Here is a 23,585-nt window from a genome sequence, read left to right as displayed (position 1 = left end):
AAAAACCATTTCTGATCACTTTTTTTTGTTTGATTTTTTTGCAAACAAGACAACCTTTTTTCGATGGATCAACTATGGTCCCCTTGGAACGAGCTGTCAAGAAGGAACTTTTCTGTCAAGGAGGACCGCGAGGATAATTTTTCAAAATTGATTTAAAATTCAATTTTAAACTCTTTGTGGTCGTACAAAGGGTTATTGTACCCAGAAAAATATGCTTTATCGCTGTAAACAATAATATCAGCAATCTAAGCTTTATTTTGACCCAATTCAGCGATGCTAAGGGAAATAACAGATATGTTCATGAGAATATCTTTTACTCATTGATGTATATTTCGAATGTTTGGGAAAGAAAGAGTGGGACAAATGGGAAATTTAAATATTAAGCTCAACTAGTTTTAAAAGATTTTGTTTTGCAAAAAGAGTTGTTTTTTTTTCGAATGATACTCCATTGTTCTTAACAATTTCAAATTCATCGCCTTACATGGAATGTTCACCAAACACCGATAACATCTTCCCAAGACACAAACCACTTCCATACAAAAATGTAACCCTCCCCCTTTCTTAACCCCACCTGTTGAGCACCGGCTGCAACACGCTCACTTAAACCACGCCACAACGACCGCTGCTGTCCTGGTCCTCGGTGGTTCCGACCGGCTCCGGAACCGACGACGGTCCTCCTAGTTGCACTTGACGACGACGTCCTTCATGGCGGCGTACATGCTGCCCTTGGCCAGCCCGGCCGCGGGGCCCTTGCACAGGTCGCCGTTCGGTCCGTGCGCCTTGTAGGACCGCTCCATGCGGATCGACCGATCCGGCCCATGCGCCAGCATCTGCGAACCCTTGACCAGGTCCGGGTTGGCACCGCTCCACGTGACGTAGTCGGCGCTGTGAAAACAAAATGCCGGTTTGACGTAAAGGATCGTGTCTTGGCTATCATCTGTCAAAATGATTGAGGTTAGAAAACAACTCACAGCAGCAGATCGTCGTTCGGTCCGCGGAACAGCTTCGCGTTGGGACCCCGGGTCGAGATGCGGGGCGTGTTGTTGTAGCTTGCGGACGCCATCTTGTCCTGGGTTGCGGCCCGAGTAGCAGCACTTCCGTCCAGCTCGTCCTCGGAGGAAGAGCTTCTAAAAATAGAATACCTAGAGCATTACACAAACCCCAAAACGCGTGGGTGGTGCGATGGCGGAGGGGGCGGGCCAAGCACATACAGCGGGGCGGTACACCAACACACGCAACGGCAATGGGTGAGACAGTGGTGGTGGTGGTGATGATGACGGTTGATGATCGCGCGGGCAGGAAGAGAAGAGAGAAAAGAGAGCGAGAAAGAAAAGAGGGGAAAAAGAAAGGAAATAGAAATAAAGGGAAAGAAAACGGTCTGATTGTGAGAAGGTGCGCGGTGATAAAACGGGTGCGAACAAAATGGGAAGCATTTTGTGATTTGTGATTGATTTTTTGCGTAGCAATTAAATTAGTATAAAATTGAATTCCAAACTTTACTGCGTGTTGTAAAACGAAGATTGTTGTTACAAGATAACTTTGTGCTTTGAATGCTATTTACACGTGTTACTGGAACTAAATGATACTACATAGTGCATTTTAGTAACGTATGGCAAGCTGATTAGTTCTTATCTGGGAAATAGTCTTATCATTCTTTGGTCCGTTGATAATTTTGTATTGAAAGGTTACTGAGTAGGGTGAGATGAAGTTTAAATACGATTTTTTACTTTTTTTCGAGAGAAAAAAATGTATTGATAAACATTTTATTTGAGAGAATGAAAGTGTTATCAACTGACCGCAAGTCAAAATGTATTTTCCTATTTTAACATTATTTTATAAAAAATCTTTAGATTCTTTGTTTTTTTTTCATATTTGTCGGCAACTGTAATTGTAAATAATTTAGGCCAACACATATTTAATTTGAAATTTTTGACTCTTCTTTTCAAATTTTCTCCAAAATCAACGGACTCTAAAGGCCTTAAATAATATTTTTTGGAACAGATTGTAAAATAGGCCACTCAAGTCGGGAAATCGGGAAAAAGTCTGGAATTCGCCAAAATCGACAAAAAATCGGGAAAAAGTCGGGAATTTGTGGATTTTTTTTTGTCAAAAAGTCGTGAATTTCAAGCATACTTGTTTGAACATTATATCTTAACTCTTGAATAATTTTGTCATATTTTTTCAATTTTTAAAATTCACTCATTTTTTCAGTAATTTACTTTAAATTTAAGGTTCTTTTCACAATTTCAGTCTGTTTCAGAATTAAAAGGCCATTTAAGACATTGAAAATCCTGATTAATATTTAATATTGAATCAACAGATTTTTACAAATTTTGGTTTATCAAACAAAATCTATTTCTAAAACAAATTACACTAAAAACAGCAACAAAGTTAATGAAAAACTAATAGAAAAAAATAACCAAATTTTAACGTTTATGGCCAGCGTTAAGTTATGATTCTGTTAAAATAGTAATTGAATAATTGAAAAAAAGATTTCAAGAGTTTGGCAACGGTTTTTTTTTGTGGAAAATATTCATTTCAAATATATTTTTTCCAAAGGTTTATCTTGAACTTTTTTGTGAGTATGGGTAAATTACTATAGATTAAGCTAGATTTTCAGTGTCGGAAAACTTAAAACATATCATATAAAATCCAATCGTTGTTCGTTCAGAGTGAAAAAAAATGAAAAACTTTTTTTACGTTTTGTGAAGTAAGTTGTAAAACACGGAATCTTACCAAACTGAAGTTTTCATTGAAAAAAAAAAAAATAATAATACAGTTGAATTCTGACAACTGGATACATCATCATCATCATTGATTGAAAAGATCAATATAAAATTTATTAATTTAGAAGGGAACTTAATTTTTTAAGCGATTTCCTACATATTTTCCTAAATTCTTTGAAATCATGGTTTAAGCGCTCTTTGAATTCAAATAAAATAAAATTAAGAATAAAATGTTATATGGGTCATTCCACCCGAAGCGGAACAGCACTTGAAAATTACCACCTCCGATTCTGCTCAAATTTGGCAGAGCTGTTGAGACTATCAAAACATGCAAAAATCCCGAATTTCATCCAAATCGGACCACCCCCTCCATTTTGTACCCTCCCAAAAAATCGACTTTTTGGCGATTTTTGAGCAAAACCCCTATCTTCAAACGACGATAACTCAGGAACCGCAAATCTTAGAGGGTCGGTCTTAGACTCAATTTTGAAGGAAATTGGACGTAGAATCCATTTCCGTGGTCAAAATTTAGATTAAAATATGTTTTCTACCTGTATTGCGCAATTGAAAACTTTAAATGGCCGTATCTCAAAACAGCCCTATTTATTTTTTAAATTTGACCATCGTATTCCCCGGCCAATTTTACATAAGAATCACTTATCGACAGAAAGGAATATGTTTCGTTCCAGAGATATCGAATTTTAAAGTTTTGAGTATTTGAGATTACCTAAATTAGCTACACTCGCCGCATCTGCTAGAAGCACTTGGGCGCGTTGATCAATAATTACTACCTGGTGTTCTGTATGATGAATTATTTTTATTTTTTTATACGATTTTGAGATAATTAATCCCTTGAACAATCTTTTTTTGTTTAAGAATTATTTATTGGGTAATTTTAAATGCATTGTTTTTGCTGATCTCAGTGTCTTTGAACCATATTAAGTAAATTTTGAACTTTTAATATTTATTTGCAAATGCTACAGCGTTTTTACAATATAATTTTATCATTTTCATATCATTAGGAAAAATATGAAAATAATATAATTTCATATTTTTCCTAATTCCTAATTTCTTCTTTTATTTAAAGCAAGAATAAATGTAGAGCTGGCTGTAGTAGATGAAATAATTCTCATGGGTTGCCATGTGCGGTAGCGAAATAGTGCCATTCAGCAAAAACTTCAAAATCTGCCATACGGTTTGAAAGATTGATCATATAAAACCGATTTTTTATATTGTGAGCCAGTTTCATCTGAATAATTGATAATTTTTTTTCAATTCTGATACATTTAATTTCAAAAACAAAAACAAAAACATATTTTTCTGATACATGTGGACACAGCTGCATCGTCTTCCAAGATTTCGAAATGATTGACAAACAAAAAAATCAAAAACAAGAAACTAAAAAATTTGATCTTAATCAGATCATAAATCAAATTATTCTTTGTGATTTTCTCACATTTTTCAGTTTTATACTTTGGCGTCATCCATAAAGTATGTCACGCTCTAGGGGGGGAGGGAGGGTCTGAGCAAGTGTGACATTGAGTGTTTTAAGTATAGGAAAAGTGTGACAAAGGGGGGGAGGGGGGTAAATTTTGGCTGATTTTAGCGTGACGTACTTTATGGATGAAGCCTTTCTTTTTTCAGAAATCCTCCTCCTTAATCATGCTTCACGAGAGTTTAATTCATGTTAATTCATAATTTTTAACACGATAATGTATCGTACACTTTTTCTTAAGAAGTGTTACTTACAAGATCAATTGCAATTTCCTGCTAGCTCTGTGTGAATTCCATTCTGCCCTGTATTGCGTGTCATTCTTGCTCTGTCCTGTGGGCTAGCACATAAATGCACCGTATACTTTTTTAATTTAAGATTATACAGCAGTTTCCTACTAATTAACTAATGATTATTTGGGATGAAATCTTATTTCAATAAATAAACAGGTAGCAGTTATTGATCAACGCGCCCGAGTGCTTCTAGCATATGCGGCGAGTGTAGCTAATTTAGGTAATCACAAATACTCAAAACTTTAAAATTCGATATCTCTGGAACGAAACATATTCCTTTCTGTCGATAAGTGATTCTTATGTAAAATTGGACGGGGAATACGATGGTGAGGTCAAATTTAAAAAATAAATAGGGCTGTTTTGAGATACGACCATTTAAAGTTTTCAATTGCGCAATACAGGTAGAAAACATATTTTAATCTAAATTTTGATCACGAAAATGGGTTCTACGTCCAATTTCCTTCAAAATTGAGTCTAAGACCGACCCTCTATGATTTGCGGTTCCTGAGTTATCGTCGTTTGAAGATAGGGGTTTTGCTCAAAAATCGCCAAAAAGTCGATTTTTTGGGAGGGTACAAAAATGGAGGGGGTTGTCCGATTTGGATGAAATTCGGGATTTTTGCATGTTTTGATAGTCTCAACAGCTCTGCCAAATTTGAGCAGAATCGGAGATGGTAATTTTCAAATTTGCATTTTTTCTTGCACACTTCAGGTGGAATGACCCATATTCAGTTATCTTAAATTTTTTGTCATTTTTAGTTGAAATGAAGTACTATACGTTTGCCATTTTTAAACATTAATTAACATTGAAATTATATATATTTTTCAAAGACTTTTATTTGTTTATGTTCCTACTCTGAATCAAAACAATGAGTGCTTCCATTTTAGGTATTTTTTGTATATTATTGTTGAGCTTCTTTTTTTTTGACAAAAATTGTAAATAGTTTGATTTTTTTCGATTTGTTTAGATTTTTTTAGATATTTGCTATTATTTTTTTATAAAGAGTTTTTTGTGGGCTTTGATGATGAAAGCTAGTCTTAAAGTCTTTACGCTTAGGGATGATAAGATTGGTTTTCCCAGGTCCTGTGGGTCGTCAGGACTTTGGCAGCCCTACGGCGCGTGCCTCCGGGTGGCGGATGGAGGATAAAGGGATGAGTTAACTGGAGTGACAGGCTGCAAGGGATCCGGATCCTCAGCAGTCTTCAAAACAGTAAGCTATCCTATGGGCATTGCTTACAAAGATGTTCTCTTAAGAACAAAACGACCTCTTTGAAGAAAAGCGCTCACGCGGACCGGATCATCACTCGATGGAAAGTGCTTTTACTCTGTAGTACTAGCGCGAGTACTCACAAGATAAGCTACGTTGCGAGATGATATTATTTTCTTTTCATTGTAAAATGCTTAGCTTTTGAAGGCCCTGGGCATGAGTAGAGATCTCAACGCCGTTAGCAATGTTGGCTTAAAAATAAAATTCATTGGATAATATCACCCTCCCCCCAGCCAACATTTTTGCCATGCGAAGCGGGCCTCTAACACTGTGTCTAGGTAACACCTAGCTAGGAGCGATCAGTGGACAAACACAAGAGGTGATCCCAGGGTCGATTAGGAGTTCATGAAGCAAATTAGTCGTCTCCCACCCCTTTTAAATTGAAAAATGAACTCTGAAACCAGCGTCTACTCACAACAACAGAAACCGAGGCCTCTTCTAGGCATTCCAGGGTCTAAATTACTGCTTGCCATACAATTTTGAAATCAATGATTAGAGTATTTGGGATAATTATTTTCAACATTACAATATTTATCTGTTTGTTATCTCCACATTACTTTCTATAACAGGTTTTAAAAAGAATACTTTCTGTTGTTACATAAGCCTTTTGCTTGTTCAACAGACAATTTAGAAATGTTAGGTGTTAAGCGGAATTAAGCTAGACCATTTAGAAATTTAGAAGTGCATTTAGGTTTAGGCACACTTATTTTAACCATGAGCTTCAGTTTTATTTTTATTATTATTTAGAGAAGATTTGTAGGGTTTATTCTCCCTAATGAGTTCGTTCCTTAGAAATTAGGAGAAAAAAGATACTGCCGCCACCTTTGTTTAATATTTGCAGGTACCCAGCCTCATCAGCGGAGCTGGTCAAAGGATGACCAGGTCAAATTCGTTACTGACCAATTCCGACATAAACTGGCGAAGGTGATCTAGGACATCTGACGGCGGTTGCGGGGTCGTCCTCTCAAAAGCTAAGTAACAAATCAGTAAAGTAATCGTATTACAGGCCTGCCTATTATGGTCATGTTGAATACGATTAACTACAACACTAACCATTTAAACTTTCAGCAAACAAGACTTATGACGGACGTGACAAGACGAGGGCCTGTTAAGCTTTTAACCATTGTTTCCTGTTGTTTTCTTTGCTTCTGATAATTAATTACTTTCGTTGATTGATTGTAAACCTCAACATATAAATTCATTTTGATAACTTTGCGTTTGTTGGGATGGTTTAATAATCGGTTAGTAAAGGTCCATTTGTGCGTGGATAGTGTACTCCGTTCGCTAGGGTTCCTTGGAGTCAGTTCTGTGGGGTTTAACAGTCTCGACAGTTTAAACCTATAGCGCTGATTTTGGGAAGCTCGTGCGAACGGGGTTTTTAATGAACATTGGGGGCGGCGATTGAGCACGAAGTTTCGATTTAGCTTATTTACATCATTACACGATTACATACTCTCACAAACACAATCTCATTTTAACCTACCCAATCATGTCCTCAATCCCCGCTCCCATGGAGTGCGAGCGATCCGCATGTGATTGACACGACCATTACCGTTCCTTTACACAACCGGACTTGGACTGACTTGATCCTGGCTATCCCACCTCGATCCGCAAAAAAAAAAAATAATAAAGAGTTTTTTGTTTAAAATCATTATTTAGATAAGAAATGCCTATTTTTTAAGTTTATAGAAAAGTAGGAAAAAAGTCGCGAATTTCAAGTGGTGAAAATTGAATTTGAGTGGTAACCTTGTTATAGGGATTGTTTCACAAATTACTTGCTGTAGCATTATCTTAGTTATACCTTTAGTATTTTGTAATACCTTTTGTTTCAAAATTCAGAAAATTAAGCTTGAAATTTGATTTTTGTTATGTAAACATATTTAGTATTTTTTTTCTCGTTGTCAAACTTTTAAGCATCTGTTAAACACATGTAAAATATCAGTGGTGAATTCAAAATTACTGTGGTGAGTTTCCAATCCTCTCAAATTGACCGAATGCTGATTGATAAATTTGAAAATTTGAAAATTTTAAATATGACCATTCTAAAGTTATTTATAATTTTAAATCGAAGAAGGCGGTGACGAAATATTGAGAAAATGCATTTGGTATGTAAACATACAATCAACCACTGCAATTTTAATTAAGGGGTTACATACTTGTAAAAATCTCAGAAATTCATATTTCCGATTATTTATTAAATCCTTTCAAAAGATGATTTCCAGTCACTCCAGAAAGTTTCATAAAGACATTTTATGATTTAAGTGAATCAAAGACGATTTATGTTTAAAGTTATGCTATGCGCAAAGCGAATCGTAAAACTTTGTGATAATTTTTCTAAACTTTTAAAAATATTTGTACCAGCCTTATCGAAAGTCACATGCAAACCTTTGGATAATTTAATATCGGATAATCGAGTCTAGTATTAACACATTTCTAGAGTTTTTTTTTTGAGTAGGTCCTATACTGCCGTTCTACGCATAATTGTCCCATGTTCGAAAAAGTGCAACTGAGAAAAACGCGATTGAAAATTTTCGATCGATTTCTGTGTTTCTACGCATAATTGTCCCGTGAGTTCTTATTCGTCCTATGTGTCCCCAATCGCCCCAGTTAGTAGTTTATCACTCTTATTTATGATCCTCTTGCTATACAGTATGTAAACACGACATAATGCTACATAAAACTAATGATTCCGTATAAGAAAATACTTGGTGGGACAATTATGCGTAGAAGTTTAACGATGGGACAAACAGACTTGATGTTGTTTTCAATGAGTTTCCGAACAATGTACCCGATTTTATGTGTTTTTCTTAAAGTATACGACAAACTAAACTTAAAAATGTTAAAAAGTCAAAATCGTCCAAAAATGACATGGGACAATTATGCGTAGAACGGCAGTATAAACATATGAAAGGCAAAAAAACTCTAAATTTCAGAAGTCATTTTGTATCCATACAATAATTATTATTCGAAAATCTGTATCTTTTCGATGAGGAATTTTCTGATCGATTTGGTTTCTCCGGCAAAGTTGTAGGTGACAACCTTTGAAAAAAAAAAATAAGTATTTAAAAAATGTATTTTTATTGAAATACTAAATATTACGCCCTTTTGAAATGTTAGTCTTTATTCCAAATTTTCAAAACATTCTATTCCAGGAGATTAAAAATTTTCACAAATGTTTAATTTTTTAACAATGAAAATAAGTTGCAAAAAAAATAAACGGAAACGTGGGAATTTTGCGTCCTGTTGGAACGAGCATGATACATTTTGTCATGGGACCATCCATAAACAACGTGACTAATTGGATACTTAAAAAAAGAAAAAAGAAAAGAAAAATTCACTCAAAAGCAGACCTTTTCCTCAAACGCCAAATTCAGTACAAATCCGGCTCCCAAGTTCAAGTTTGTGGGTGTTCCGAACATTTCAGTTCTCTGAATGAGCCGACAAGAAGCTCCACCCCAACTGAAATTATAAGCCCCGCCCCTTGTTGGTTACTGTTTTTGATCATTTTCAGTTTATATAAGGATTCCAGTTCATGATTTTGTACACAATTTTCAACGCACCAAAGTCGATTAAACCTAAAGATGTGTGCTAGATTTTGGTAATTAGAATGTGTGAATTATTTTTATCGATTACATAATGAAAATATGTGTCACAAAAACACGAAACACACGCACGCACGCGTTCCAACAAAACAAACACACACACACACAGGTAAACACCTTGTGGAACAAACGAACGAATCATACTTTGCGTGTTCGCCCTTGGCACGGGGTCGGCTTTGCTTGGAAGCGGAAGTGATTGTGGTGGTGGTGGCCATGGATGCCGAGTGCCCGATGCCCGGCGTTGCCAGAATGGCCGCCGTGCTGTCGCTGCTGCTGCTGCTAGTCAGCTCGGAACCGGTTCCGGTTTCCGGTGCCGCTGGCGGTGGTGGTGGTGGTGGCGCTAGTGATTGTGGTGAATCTTTAATGATTGCAGTGGAACTGGTTGGTGTGGTGGAGGTGGTGATTTCAATGGAAGCATTTCCGGTCTCGTTGTTGTTGTTGATGTTGGTTCCGGTGCCGTCCACCAGGATCTCCGTCGGATTGCCCTCCGAGTCGACGCTGCCCTTCTTGGCGCGCTGACGGTTCGAGGAGGTGCTGTTACTGCGGCTAAGATTTGTTTTAAATAGTTTTTTTTTGCGCACAATTTTATTTTATATTTTTTTGCATTCACGTGAAATTGCGCGTGGTGATGTGGGTGAAATTTTGTTTTTTTTTTTTTCAGTTAAAAACGATACAAAGAAAGGAATGGAGAGAAGAATTTGGAAAATAAATAGCAAAACTTAAGCAGTCTTCAGTTATAGACAATCGTAATAGTTCTAGTGTGTGTGTGTAAAGGTGTGGTTGTATGAGTCCTAGGAACATGAGCAACGAAACACGCTAGACATGCACTTCTAAACCGCGATCTAGATGTTCTGTCAGCAGGTGCTTCTAAATCTTTCTAGAGACAGAGAAGCATAGCGCGCGTCCGGTTGTCAATTCTAAGTGGACAGAGTAGCGCGTACGTACGGTTGTTCGAGTCGGCGTCAGCAGATATGTCACTGTACACAGGATCGTGGAGTTCGTCCACCTACCTTGGCGTTCCGGACTGCTGGCCGCCCGCGTTCTCCTTGTCCTCGTCCGGCTTGTGGGGTGCGTCGATTTTGACCGATTTTTTCTTTTCCTTGTCCTCCTGGATCACGATGTTCAGGATCTGTTTGGCGCGATCCTCGGAGTAGTCGACGCTCTCCAGGGCCATCATGATGATGCGCTCGGCAATGTCCTTGTACTTGGCCTGGAGCCGTGCTTTGACTGGGAAATGTGAATAAAAGATGACAAGCAATGAGACTTTTATACAATTCAGTGTCGATTTAATATGATGAGAACTTTTTTCACAAAATATAAATTATAGGAGCATAAAATATTGTTCCGATTATATTTAAACTTTTAGCTTCAAAAATATGTTCTAAAATTCTATATTTTTTTCAAACTCACTTGAATGTTAACATTATACAAAATTTTATAAATCTGCGAAACTATAAAATTCTGTAGCATTTTTAAATTCTTAACTTCTACAAAATTTTAAAACTCTGCAAAAGTTTAAAATTCTACTAAATTGAATAATCCTATAAAATATTATAATTCTATGCAAATATAAATGTCTACAGTCATCCCACATATTCGGAACGGTTTCCAGATCGGCCAATGTTCAAAAAATCATAGCAAATCGATAATTGAACTTAATGATTCGCTTTTACCTTCATTTGAAAGCTTTTCTTGCGATCTTTCGAATGCTGTATCGAACATCTGCAAATTTTAACTTTTATATGAAGTTTTTGAAGAATTACTTTGACCCTTGAAATCCACAAATTCGGAACACATTTTTCTTACGAATGTAAACAAACTTTGGATCTCTCTAGGAGTACATATTTATTACCAAATAATGACTTCACACACTGAAACAAATGAAACTCAAGCTTAGTGATATTTTATACATGGTTTGAAAACTTTTTTTTGTGAAAATATCAGTTAAATTCAGGTGTTCCACAATTGTGGGAGGCACAATAACAACCCACAATTATGAAACAGGCCATTTGGAGGCAGTGTTTTGCTGCTCTGCACAAAATAGTCTTGGAATGAAGTTTTTTGCTCAAAAAGTACTACTTTTACTAGTGAAATAGCAAGATAATGTCCAAATGAAGGTTCTAAAAATAGTAAGGTCGACAGAAAAGCTACTTTTGGCATGCTATTGACAAATTATCATCAAAGTGTTCCGAATTTGTGGGTGTTCCGAATATGAGGGATGACTGTATATAAAAATAAAATTCTATAAAAGTTTTAAATTTTATTTTCTCTTTTAATTTTATACAATTTTTAAAATCTGTAAAAAAAATCCATATTTTTTTAAATTCTATACAATTTTAAAATTGTACTAAATTTTTGAATTGTTTTGATTTTTTCAATTCTATAAAATTCTAAAGAATAATGTTTCGCTAATATGTCTTAAAATTTGTAGCATCAAGAATATGTTCTAAAATTGTACTATTTTTTCGAATTCTGTGAAATGTTGAAAATATATAAAATTTTAAAAGTCTGTAACACTTTAAAATTCTACGAAACTTTCAAATTCTACAACGATTTAAAATTGTACAAAATTTTAGATTTATTTAAAATTTAAAAAAAAAATATTAAATCTTAAAATTCTGTGATTTTTATAAGTTCTATAAAAATTGTATATTATTTTAAGTTAAAAAAAATTATTTGTAATTCTTTTAAATATTTTTTTAAATTCTGTAGATTCGACTAATTCACATTACTTTTGCAGTATTCCGCTATTAAATAAACATTTTTAGATTCATCAACAATGGAGAGCTGCTTGCTTACTTTTATTGGAGCTATTTTTTACTTTGGAACAGTCAAAAACACTTAATGAAAGAGGGCTGAGAAAGGGTATAATTCCCCTAAATTGTACAAAAAAATTTAATTCAATAAAATACTAAATTATAGTACTGTAAATTCTGTAAAACTTTTGGTTTTTTAATTTATAATTGTATCAAATTTTGGAATTACAAAATTTATAAACTATAAACATCTTAAATTATAAAATTTTACGATTCTCAACTTCGCAAATTACTAAATTTGTTAATTCCGAAATTTTAAAATGTAAAAATTTCGAACTTGCAAAATTCCATAATTTCAAATTTTTAATTGCTGGCAAATATACAATTCTGTAAAAAATCAAATATTATAGAAATTTTAAATTCTATAAAAGTTTTAAGTGCTATAGAAATTTAAATTCTATATAATTCCATAATATTTTTAAATTCTTTAAAATTTGTAAATTTCATAACAATCATTAATTTTATATATTTTTTTTTTAATTCTATAAATTTTTAAATTTTATAGGTTTTGTAAATGCTGTAATATTTTTTTTGCAATTCCGTCGTGAAACTACTTACTTTTCCTGTCATTCTTGAACGACGAAATAGCCTACTTTTCTGTACCAAAAATAACAGAATCGAATAGCAACACTTTTCAAAATAAATGCTGAAAAGTTCTACTTTTCAGCACTCAAATGGGTGCTGAAAAGTTGAACTTTTCAGCACTTGTTTCGAAAAGTAACACTTTTCAACATTTTTTTGATTTAAACGATTTATTGACAAAATACATGAAAATTTGACGTAAAATTTCACTCAATGTGTGTTTTTTGGAATTGCAAAAAATGTTGTATGGAACTCGTTGCAAAACTTGATTTTTTCAGCACTCTTCGTATTTATCCAACTCGGTGAACCTCGTTGGATAAATGTACGACTCGTGCTGAAAAAATTCTCTTTTTGCAACTTGTTGCATAAACTACTATTAAGTGGTAATTTTTTCTCAATTGTATCAAACTTTTAAACTATAAAATTTTACAATTCTCTATTTCCTAAATTTATAATTTGTGAATTCAAAAATTTTAAAAATTTAAAATTCCAATATTTATCATTTCCATAATTTTATCATTTTAAATTTCCCGATTTCCTAAATTTTAAAATTCAAGAATTCTAAACATTTCCTGAATTCAAAAATTCCATGATTTCAAAACTCCAAAATTTCTTTATTCCTTAATTCCCTAATTCCAAAATTCCAAAATTTCAAAAATTCCAAAATTCCAAAATTTTAAAATTCCAAAACTCTTAATTCTCAATGTTCCAAAATTTAAAAAAAAATCCAAAATTCCAAATTTCCAAAATTCTAATATCCCAATGTTTCAAAATCCTAAAAATTCCAAAATTTGAAAAAAAACCAAAATTCCAAATTTCCAAGATTCCAAAATTCCAAAATTCTAAAATTCTAAAATTCTAAAATTCTAAAATTCAAAAATTCTAAAATTCTAAAATTCTAAAATTCTAAAATTCTAAAATTCTAAAATTCTAAAATTCTAAAATTCTAAAATTCTAAAATTCTAAAATTCCAAAATTTCATAATTCCAAAATTCCAAAATCAAAACATTCCAGGATTCCAAGATTCCAAGATTCCAAAATTCAAAATTTTAAAACTCCAAAATTCCAAAATTTAAAAATATCAAAAATTACAAAATTACAATATTCCAAAATTCCAAAAGCAGACCAGTTTTTTGTTGTCATTTTGAGTATGATTATGATCGCTGGAGAATGCATTCAAATTATTTTCAGTCGATTTGACTTCTAAAGTCAATAAAATTTTTACTAGAAAATATTTTTTGTCCGCTGATTTTTTCGGAGCGATTTTAATGATTTTAAAATTTGCGTAACGTAATAATATCCATTTTTTTCATTAAATCCCTTCAAACACTCACTCTTCTTCTTCTCCTCCGGTGTCTTCGGCTTCGGCGTTGGCGTTTGCGTTTCCACCCGCTGGCCTCCCTCGCCGGACGGTCCCGCCGTTTGGCCATCCTTGTCGGAGCCCTTGCGCGATCCACGGTTAAGCGGCTGCTCCCGCCGCTCGTAACCGAGCGTAATCAGCTGCTGCGACGCCGTCTGGACGTTGTTGTCCGCGTTGGCCAGCACGTCCAGGATCAGCGTTTCTTCCGCTTTGGGGAAGAAGCTCTTCAGGTATCTGTGGGGGATCGGAATGTGGTTTCAGCGATTGTTGGGTTTTGGTTTGCGGGGGTTTGAGAGTGACTTTTGTAATGGGGATTAAAATGAGTTTCTTTTTTTGTAACAATAGTCATGCATTTCAGCTACTTAAATGTAAATCAACTTAACAGAACAAAAATCATCCGGAAATCAAACGGAAGTGGTCACACGTGAAACAAACTGAAAAACCAACATCTACTAAACAAAAAGGGTCGTGAGTCTAAAAGGATAGATCTACTTTGGGAAGTGTGTGTTAAGAAAAACCCCACAAGGAGTTCCAACGACTAGGATCAACAACTAAGAAACTGGTGAATGATTGCTTCACGGGTAGACAACCTCAGCTTCATCTTCGGGGACGAGTGCGGCTTCGGCGACGAGTACCGGACGTCGACTCCGTTGCTCCGGGGCGATCCGTGCTGCGGGTAGCCGTAGTAGCTGCCGCTGGCACAGCTGGCCGGCCGCGGGATGGGACTGCCGGTGCGCGACGTGGACACTTCGCTGCGGCCACCGAGCACCGGCGTCATCTGGAAGGCCGACACGACGCCCATGGCGGTGTTGTGGAAGTGGCGCTGGGGCAGCGGCGGAGTCGAGTACGGACCGGGCGTCGTGAGCGGGTGCTTCTCGACTTGCAGCGCGCTGATGACGACGGCTTCGCGGTTGTAATATCTGCTCTCGCGTTTGTTTTGTTTTTTTTTTTAGTTCCGACGAGAGGTTGATGGTTTTCGATTTTTTTTGTTTAGTAACAATTAACGTTTTTTTGTTTTTGGTTTCGATTGGTTAGTTTTAACAAGAAAATGCAGCGTGCGATAGAAGAATATACTCGTGTGTTAGAAAACAATCGTTAGAGTTACTCGGTGTTTGTGTGTTTGTTTGTGAGTGGGTGTTCTAGTGTGTAATATGTGAAGTAATTGCAAACAGTAATAGATCTTTGTATTTACTGGAAAAGTGAGTCAGTGATCTGGCTTTAACTAAAAGATTCTATCGAAAATCTATATCTGCAAAACTATGTGCTTAATTGTTTTTGTCTATACAATTATTCTACACTTGATTTTTTTCTTTTCTTCATTTTTCAACATTGAAAATCGATTCAGTCTTTTTGAGATATTGCGAGTTAAAAATCGAGTGTTATTAGATAACACTTAGATTAAGATTAGATTAGATAACTCACTTTTTACAAAATTTAAATCGGCTGTATCTTAAGTCCGATCACAAAGTAAAACAAATCAGCTTTAAAAAAAGGTGTTAATCCTTAATAATTTTTTTTATTGCAAAGTTGCATGTAGGTAAATATAACTTAAAAATATATATTTTTTGATTTTGTAGGAAAATAACCAACGCGTTTCCTTTGTACACAGGTCCTTTGAAAATTATGCGAGTGATCATAACCTACAACTTTGCCGAAGACAACAAATCGGTCAGAAAACCCCTTCTAGTATATAGAGCATTCTACGTGCGTATGTATTGCGTGTACGTACACGAAAATAAAGTGAGGTTAAATTTTGTCAGCCAGCAAATCCAAATGGTGCGCTAGTGTGCGTACGCGAAACGTCATAAAGCTCTATTCACAATGATGAACATTTTGTATGATCAGCCTGCATCATTTTATGGAGCTTTTTATGGTAAAATTAATGATGAAAATGGCTTCTTTTGATGTAGGGATGACATGGACAATGTTTCAAAACAAAATTGCGAAACCATAGTGTAGACATTGTCATTGACATTGTTTTGAAAAAGTTGGTCGTCATCGATCATGGCCGTTCATGGTCACCCGCGACAGACACGGACGACGAAACAAAGAGAAACGCAAAAAGAAACTTTTTCAAAACTTTTTTTTCGTAAAATCGCGATAACTCGTGATGTTTATAAGCAAACCCTTTATGTCTGTATATCAAAATTTTTGTAATTGTCTGCTCTACATCTTTGTAGAATATTGTTACACTCTGAAAAATAACCCTGCAAAGTTAGAAAAAACACGAAATTTTAAAATGAAAATTTTTGTTCTAAATGAAAAAATGACCCTTATGGGTCAATGTAGATTCGAAAAGTACATTAAATTTCCCATAAAATGACATGTTCAAAAATTTGTTACAGTCGAGTAACGGAAAATGGGAGAATTTTTAAAACTTTTTTAGTGTTTTTTTCCGATGAAAAATACGTTTTTTCGGAAGTATGTACTTTTCGGTTGCAAATTCAATTTTACATAAGTCAAAGAAAAATTGCATAAAATTTCGATTTTTCCGAAAAAAATTTAACCATGCTTCTGTATGGCTCAAAAGTTACGAGTTTTTGTCCCCTTGACCATATCAAAAAATCTCAAAAATAAAAATAATACGGATTTTAGAAAATTAAGTGTTTGTCAATAAAAATAAGTTTTTGTCAAATTTTGTCAAAAATAATGATATTTATTTTACCAAATATTTTTTCTGGAAAGCTTTCATCAGTACCTACAACTTTGCCGAAGACACCAAATTGAACAGAAAATTCCTTCAAGTTATAGATTTTAGAATATTTACGTAAGATTTTTGTATGAACAGCTGCCAAAATTGTTTATTGTATGACACAGTATGGTTTCTCTGTTCCCTATGACCCACATGCCCACACCCACAAAGTTTGAGCCAAATAAAAAAAAATACAAAAAATGAAAATGGTCGAAATCGGCCGATTTTGTAGAGAATTGCTCGTAAGTGGTTTAGGACCTTTTCTAGTGTTAGCGTCGATTTGAAATAAAAAATAAGAGATTTTTTCCCGAAAGAATTCAAAATTTTATGATAGTTTCATTGTTTTACATTGAAAATCGGAAGCATCGTTACTTAAAAATGGACGCTATTTTGCTGATGTTTAGCAACTTAATTTTTGTTTGTGTTTCTATTGAGGGCTGTATCTCATCAACCGTTGGTCTAATCATCAGCGTCTTCTTAGAAAATTTGTAGGAAATATTATGATCTTTTCGAAAAAAAATAAGCGGGATAGTCAAGCTTAGCTTGGTCATGACTTCTTCCAGTAAAAGAATCGTGTTTTAATTTAACAAAACATGGATTTTAAGAAAACGGGGCACGATATCAGATTTTGGGTAAAGTATTTTGTAATTGTTTTTTTACTATATCTAGAAATTAAAAATGATTTTTTTTAATTTACAACTTTTTTTAACATATCTGCCAAATGAATTTTGTCCAACTTGTGCCAAGGTTCAAAATATGCAATTTTTGTCATCTAAAAATGAGATTTTTCAAAAATGGCTATTTTGCAGAGTTAAATATTTTGAATGATTAGTCAAATCAAAAATGGGTAATTTTTATAGAGTGTTACTTTTTTTTTCCTCACAAGTCCTAAGCAATATCGACAACTTTACCCAAGACTTAAATTGATCAGAAAACCCGTTCTCAAGGTACAGGATTTTGAAACATTTGGATAGCTTTTTTTGTATGGAGCAGTTCTCTACGAAATCGGTCTTTTTTGTTACATTTTAATTTTTATTTTTTTTATTCCGACTGAAACTGGCACCAAAACCTTCGGTATGCCCAAAGAAGCCATTTTGCATCATTAGTTTGTCCATATAATTTTCCATACAAATTTGGCAGATGGCCAAACAAAAATGATTTATGAAAATTCAAAAATTTGTATCTTTTGAAGGAATTTTTTGATCGATTTGATGTCTTCGGCAAAGTTGTAGGTATGGATACGGACTACACTGACAAAAAATGATATACGGTAAAAACATTTTGGTGATTTTTTATTTAACTTTTTGTCACTAATACTTGATGTACAAAAAAATACTATTTTTATTTTTTTTATTTTTTGATATGTTTTAGAGGACATCAAATGCCAACTTTTCAGAAATTTCCAGATTGTGCAAAAAATCTTTGAGGAAGTTATGAATTTTTGAATCAATACAATTTTTTTAAAAAAATCCAAAAATTGGTCGCAAAAATTTTACAACTTAATATTTCGATGAAAATCAAATTTGCTATCAAAAAGTACTTTAGTGAAATTTAGATAAAGTGCACCGTTTTCAAGTTAAATCCATTTTTAGGTGACTTTTTTTTGAAATAGTCGCAGTTTTTTATTTTTTTTTAAATTACTGCACACTTTTGAAAAACATATTTTTGAAAAGCTAAGAAAAAGAAAATTCTCTATATTTTGCACTTATGAACTTTGTTGATACGTCCCTTAGTTGCTGAGATATTGCCATGCAAAGGTTTAAAAACAGGAAAATTGATGTTTTTTAAGTCTCACCCAAACAACCCACCATTTTCTAATGTCGATATCTCAGCAACTAATGGTCCGATTTTCAATGTTAAAATATGAAACATTCGAACATTGAAACAATTTTCCGATCTTTTCGAAAAAAATATTTTCAAAATTTTTAAACCAGGACTAACATTTTAAAAGGGCGTAATATTGAGTTTTTGGCCCTTTTGAAATGTTAGTCTTGGTTTAAAAGTGTTTTTTTCGAAAAGATCGGAAAATTTTACGAATGTTTTATATTTTAACATTGAAAATCGGACCATTAGTTGCTGAGATATCGACATTAGAAAATGGTGGGTTGTTTGGGTGAGACTTAGAAAACATCAATTTTCCTGTTTTTAAACCTTTGCATGGCAATACCTCAGCAACTAAGGGTCCCTGGGCCTTGTAAAGTCAAGGGTCATGATTTGATCCTAGTGCATTAGTTAAAATTTGGGTACATATTCTTTTTTATAAGCACTATGGACACCACTTCATGCTACGAGAACTCGCTTTGCCGCAGCCCCAGGGCTTAAGCGATGACCGATAAGCTGTCTTCGTGAACTAGGTAGTTCTCCGATAGTGAAAATATCACAATTGCACAAGACACCGCTGCTTCTGTGACTTTTTCACTATCACAATGTGGGATTTAGGTTGGGACTTCAGGATAGTACAATTGATTTGTTGCTTAGCATTAGCATTTAAAATAAATCTGTATGCTTTCCAAAACTATTTGATGATAAATTTAGTTGCAATTGTTAAGTTAGAGTAATGCTGTCAATAAACTTTGATTGATGTAGAATACTAGGCATTCTTTTATGTCAAATTGTCCATAGAGTCTCGATCAATCAATAATGCAATGATATCGGACAAAATTCGTTGATCTGTTGAACTAACGGTTTTCGGATAAGGTTTGTTTCGACCATTGTTGCGAATCGAGGAACTACGGATTTTTTGACGTAAATGGCCATTTCTTTTTCAAATCGCGATGTTTATTCAATTTGTATATCAGTTACTGTTCATAAATCTGTATTGTTTTTGATAGAAGTAGTACTACAACAGTTAAAGGAATGTTTAACTTTGATTATTATGTGGGTCTCGTGGCGCAGGGGTAGCGGTTTCGGCTGCCGATCCCGATGATGCTATGAGACGCGGGTTCGATTCCCGCCTTATCCACTGAGCTTCTATCGGATGGTGAAGTAAAACGTCGGTCCCGGTTTCTCCTGTCTCGTCAGAGGCGCTGGAGCAGAAATCCCACGTTAGAGGAAGGCCATGCCCCGGGGGGCGTAGTGCCAATAGTTTCGTTTTTTTTTCGTTTTATTAAGTTTAGAAGATTTTAGATTAAAGTTTAGATTTTCAATCCAAAGTAGTTAGCAAATGAATATTTGGACTTATATGAATAATTGAACATTTTGGACTTATGAATAACACAACTGTGCATTTATTCTAGAGTCAGATCCATACAGCGTCAGTGTTTATTTGGTCGAAGTGTACTAATTCATTGGCTGATCTGATTCTAGTTGTAATGTACGACGGACGTGACAGGACGAGGGCCCAAAAAAAAAAAAATACCTCAGCAACTAAGGGTAGTAGGTATCAAAAATTTTCAAAAAAGCAAAATATAGAGAATTTTCTTAGCTTTTCAAAAATATGTTTTTCAAATTGGGCAAACATGTGCACTTATTTAAAAAAATGAAAAAAATGCGACTATTTAAAAAAAAAGTCCCCTAAGAATGGATTTAACTTGAAAACGGTGCACTTTATCAAAATTTCACTAAAGTACTTTTTGATTGCAAATTTAATTTTACATCGAAAAATGAAGTTGAAAAATTTTTGCGACCAATTTTTGGATTTTTTGAAAAAATAGTATTGATTCAAAAATTCATAACTCGCTCAAAGATTTTTTGCACCATCTGGAAATTTCTGTAAAGTTGGCATTTTATGTTCTCTAAAACATATATAAAAAAAAATAAAAATAGTTTTTTTTTTTGCAAATCAAGTTTTAGTGACAAAAAGTTAAATAAAAAATCACCAAATTTTTTTTTTACCCTGTATAATTTTTTTCCAGTGTAATCCGTATCCATACCTACAACTTTGCTGAAGACACCAAATCGATCAAAAAATTCCTTCAAAAGATACAAATTTTTGAACTTTCATACATCATTTTTGTATGGCCATCTGCCAAATTTGTATGGAAAATTATATGGACAAACGAATGATGCAAAATGGCTTCTTTTGGGCATACCGAAGGCACCAAAAAAGTTTCAGTCGGAGTAAAAAATACAAAAAATCAAATGACCGAAATCCGAGAGAACTGCTCTATGGACAGCTGCCAAAATTGCATGGACGAACTAATGATGAAAAATGTCTTCTTTGGTCATAGAAAAGGTATACACAAAGTTTTATCTAAATCAAAACAATATAAAAATAAATTGAATAGTGAGTAGCTTTTACATGTACCAATTGAAATGATTTTTTTATATTTTCAGTTAGTCTGAAGGTCAGTAAAAAAATCGTTTTTTAAGAACCGAGTGTGATTGTGTAGGATTGCACTCTTTTTTTTTTTGTTTAAAATAAAAATGTAGGAGAGGACAACAACCAGAGGAAAAACTAAGACAGAATATTCGGAATTTTGAGATAAAAAGCACGTTTCACATATTCAAAGTTCACAGCAACGCAACAGCACCAGGATAAGCCCCAGGCTTTGTAATTAAAACAGCGAGTTGTGGGTGGAGTGGGTGTGCTGCGTGTTTGTTTTTGATCATCGCGCGCGTTTCTTACAGAACAGAAAGGTGGTGCAGAAAAAAAAATGGGAAGACTTCGTATATAAGAGTTAGTTAGAAACGTAAGAGGACTTTTTGCTAAAGAACGTAAAATACGCCGGAGGGTAGTCGGCAAAAGATTAGAGTGATTTAAAGAGAGACTGGAGAACGGTCACAGACAAACAGACTATAGCGACACCATTAGTACATGTTCTTTAAACTTTAAATTTCTGATTGTCTGTGACCCAGGGAGCGCGTCCATGCTGTGAATGCTGCCGGAAGCGGATACACGAATATGTAGCTTATTTTTAGATTTGATGTCGTTACATTTTGTGCGGAATTGTTAGGATATAAATTTCACATCCAGAAATCATTTACAGCAAACAGACCAAAGGTGCCAAAGGAGAGCGAGGGGGTAGTTTGGTTGGGTGGTGTACACACATCGAGAAGCGGAAATTTACTCTGACTTTTGATCGATGGCGCAAGTGAAATCATAAGCAATTGGCCACGTATGTAGCTGTCTCTTGTTGGTGGTAGCGTATAGTGAGAGATTCTATTGCTGCTTGCAAAAAGCTTTTGTTTAAGAAGCGGTTTGTTTGTAAGTTTTAGGTGTCGTTTTTTGAGTATTTCTCTGTACTGTTTCGTGTTTTTTGTTGTTGCATGTGTGTACGAAAATTGCTTGGAAAAGCTCAACACTTACTTCTTGAGCAGCATCCGGATGTGCGTTTCCGGCACGGTCGGGAACATGGAGTTGATCTTGGCCACCGTGGCGTCCGTGTCGGCTGCGGTCACGTTGTTCGAGAAGGAGGTCTCCTGTTGCATGGTGCGTCCCCCCAGGCCCATTCGGGGTGTGTGCGGACTAGAGCGCATCATGGCGGCCAGCTCCTGCGAGAAAAAGTTTTCCGGTTAGGACGGGATGTGAGTTGTTATGAGGTGGCTATTTTTAGATAATTGCTTAATGGACATTTCCAGGAAAACGTAGAGCCGAGCGATACTCACGAGTTGCTGCTGCTGCTGCAGTTTGGTGGCTAAATTGGGACTAGCAGTGAGGCTGGGAACACCTGAAGGTGGGTTCTGGAAAGCTTGCTGAGCTGGGTAGAACGAGTTACTTGAAGGGTATACATGATAGGGAGAACCATGCACTGGCTGGTTGGTGGTTACGGGAGCCGAATTTGGTCGTCGCGTGCGGTTTTTTTTTGTTTGGTCGGGTAGGTCAAATTGGATTTACACGATAATGGACATTACATTACACGGTAGTAGTAACATAGCATATAGAAAGAAAGAGAGAGAAGAATTCAGAGAGTTGTTCCAAGGTATGTACAAGTTTTGTAGCACTTGGCGGGATTCCCTGCAATCTGCTGTTGGCCTAGAACAGAACAAAACGAGCACAAACATCCGTACAAACAACGGACCAAGAGCCCATACCTGAACCGAGATGTTGTCATTGGAGATGTGCAGTGGGGCCCCCGTTTGAAGCTGGCGAAAGCGGGCACGCGGGTCCTCCCAGGTTGTTGTCTTCGTGAAAAGGTTCACGTAATAGCTGGTGATAAAAAATTCAAACCCCCATTAGAATCCTGCAGTTATGCAATGTCCTTGCGCCCCCCAGTTGAGTGCCACGGCGAAGGAATGTTCGTAAATATTAATCATCCTCCCAAGGACGCCATATTGTTTTTCGTGCAGTAGGCGAGGAAATCTTTCGCGACGCCAATCCACTCAACGAGCACGCTTTGTTGCCATTCTTCATCGCAGATCGACACCCGAATGGCACCCCAAAACGATCATCCCCACCATTTCAACTTACTAGCGCCCCGTCCGCGAGTCGTACTTGCAGTCCCACCCGGGAGGTAAATTCTGCTCGATCTGCTCCGACATCTCGCACTGTACTAACTCCACCTTGATGCTCTACCCGTTGCATACCGTTTGGCGTTTTCCTTCCCACACACTCTCTGCAGAAGCGTCGCTTCACGCGTCATGCGCACGCTTTGACGTTTCCCAGCATCGGTGACGTCACCGTCCATAAATATCCATTAGAGCAAAGTAGGCGAACGCCCGTCGACAAGTGAGCACAATTTCCATCCGAAATGCATCCAAAATCAACCTAAAACCTTCCGAACCATCGTAAATATCCGAAACAAACCAGAAATTACCCGCACGAAGTGAAATCCCGACCGAAAACAACCAAACCTGCGCGAAGTATCACATTTTC

The 23,585-nt window shown here is 35.4% G+C and overlaps 1 protein-coding gene across 5 annotated transcripts; it reads right to left on the bottom strand.

The window, feature by feature from the left end:
- Positions 1 to 454: 454 nt before the first annotated feature.
- Positions 455 to 23,335, bottom strand: LOC6050161. Of its 5 annotated transcripts, none has more exons than XM_001866778.2 (10): positions 23,181 to 23,335; positions 22,805 to 22,919; positions 22,379 to 22,525; positions 22,080 to 22,264; positions 14,730 to 15,059; positions 14,114 to 14,373; positions 10,392 to 10,608; positions 9,526 to 9,927; positions 972 to 1,142; positions 455 to 885 (listed from the first exon to the last, which is right to left on the bottom strand). In XM_001866778.2, the coding sequence occupies exons 1-10, from the start codon at positions 23,249 to 23,251 to the stop codon at positions 678 to 680; spliced, it is 2,106 nt and encodes a 701-aa protein (XP_001866813.1). In that variant the 5' UTR covers positions 23,252 to 23,335; the 3' UTR covers positions 455 to 677. The 5 variants fall into 5 exon arrangements, with proteins under 5 accessions (XP_001866813.1, XP_038115628.1, XP_038115631.1 ...); XM_038259700.1 differs by having other exon boundaries at positions 972 to 1,127; XM_038259703.1 differs by lacking the exon at positions 9,526 to 9,927 and having other exon boundaries at positions 972 to 1,127.
- Between the last annotated feature and the right edge of the window lie 250 nt (positions 23,336 to 23,585).

This window comes from Culex quinquefasciatus, chromosome 3, assembly GCF_015732765.1.
Source record: "Culex quinquefasciatus strain JHB chromosome 3, VPISU_Cqui_1.0_pri_paternal, whole genome shotgun sequence".
Lineage (NCBI taxonomy): Eukaryota > Metazoa > Arthropoda > Insecta > Diptera > Culicidae > Culex > Culex quinquefasciatus.
The sequence above is the reverse complement of the archived record's forward strand: the minus strand, read 5'-3'. Positions and strand labels throughout refer to the sequence as shown.

Bases quoted from the DNA above. Each gene is read 5' to 3' on its own strand.
- LOC6050161 (XM_001866778.2), bottom strand. From the start codon at position 23,251: ATGTCGGAGCAGATCGAGCAGAATTTACCTCCCGGGTGGGACTGCAAG. The intron at 22,920-23,180 runs GTAAGTTGAAAT...TTTTATCACCAG, and splicing joins GACTCGCGGACGGGGCGCTA to CTATTACGTGAACCTTTTCA. The intron at 886-971 runs GTGAGTTGTTTT...TTGTTTTCACAG, and splicing joins CCGAACGACGATCTGCTGCT to CGCCGACTACGTCACGTGGA.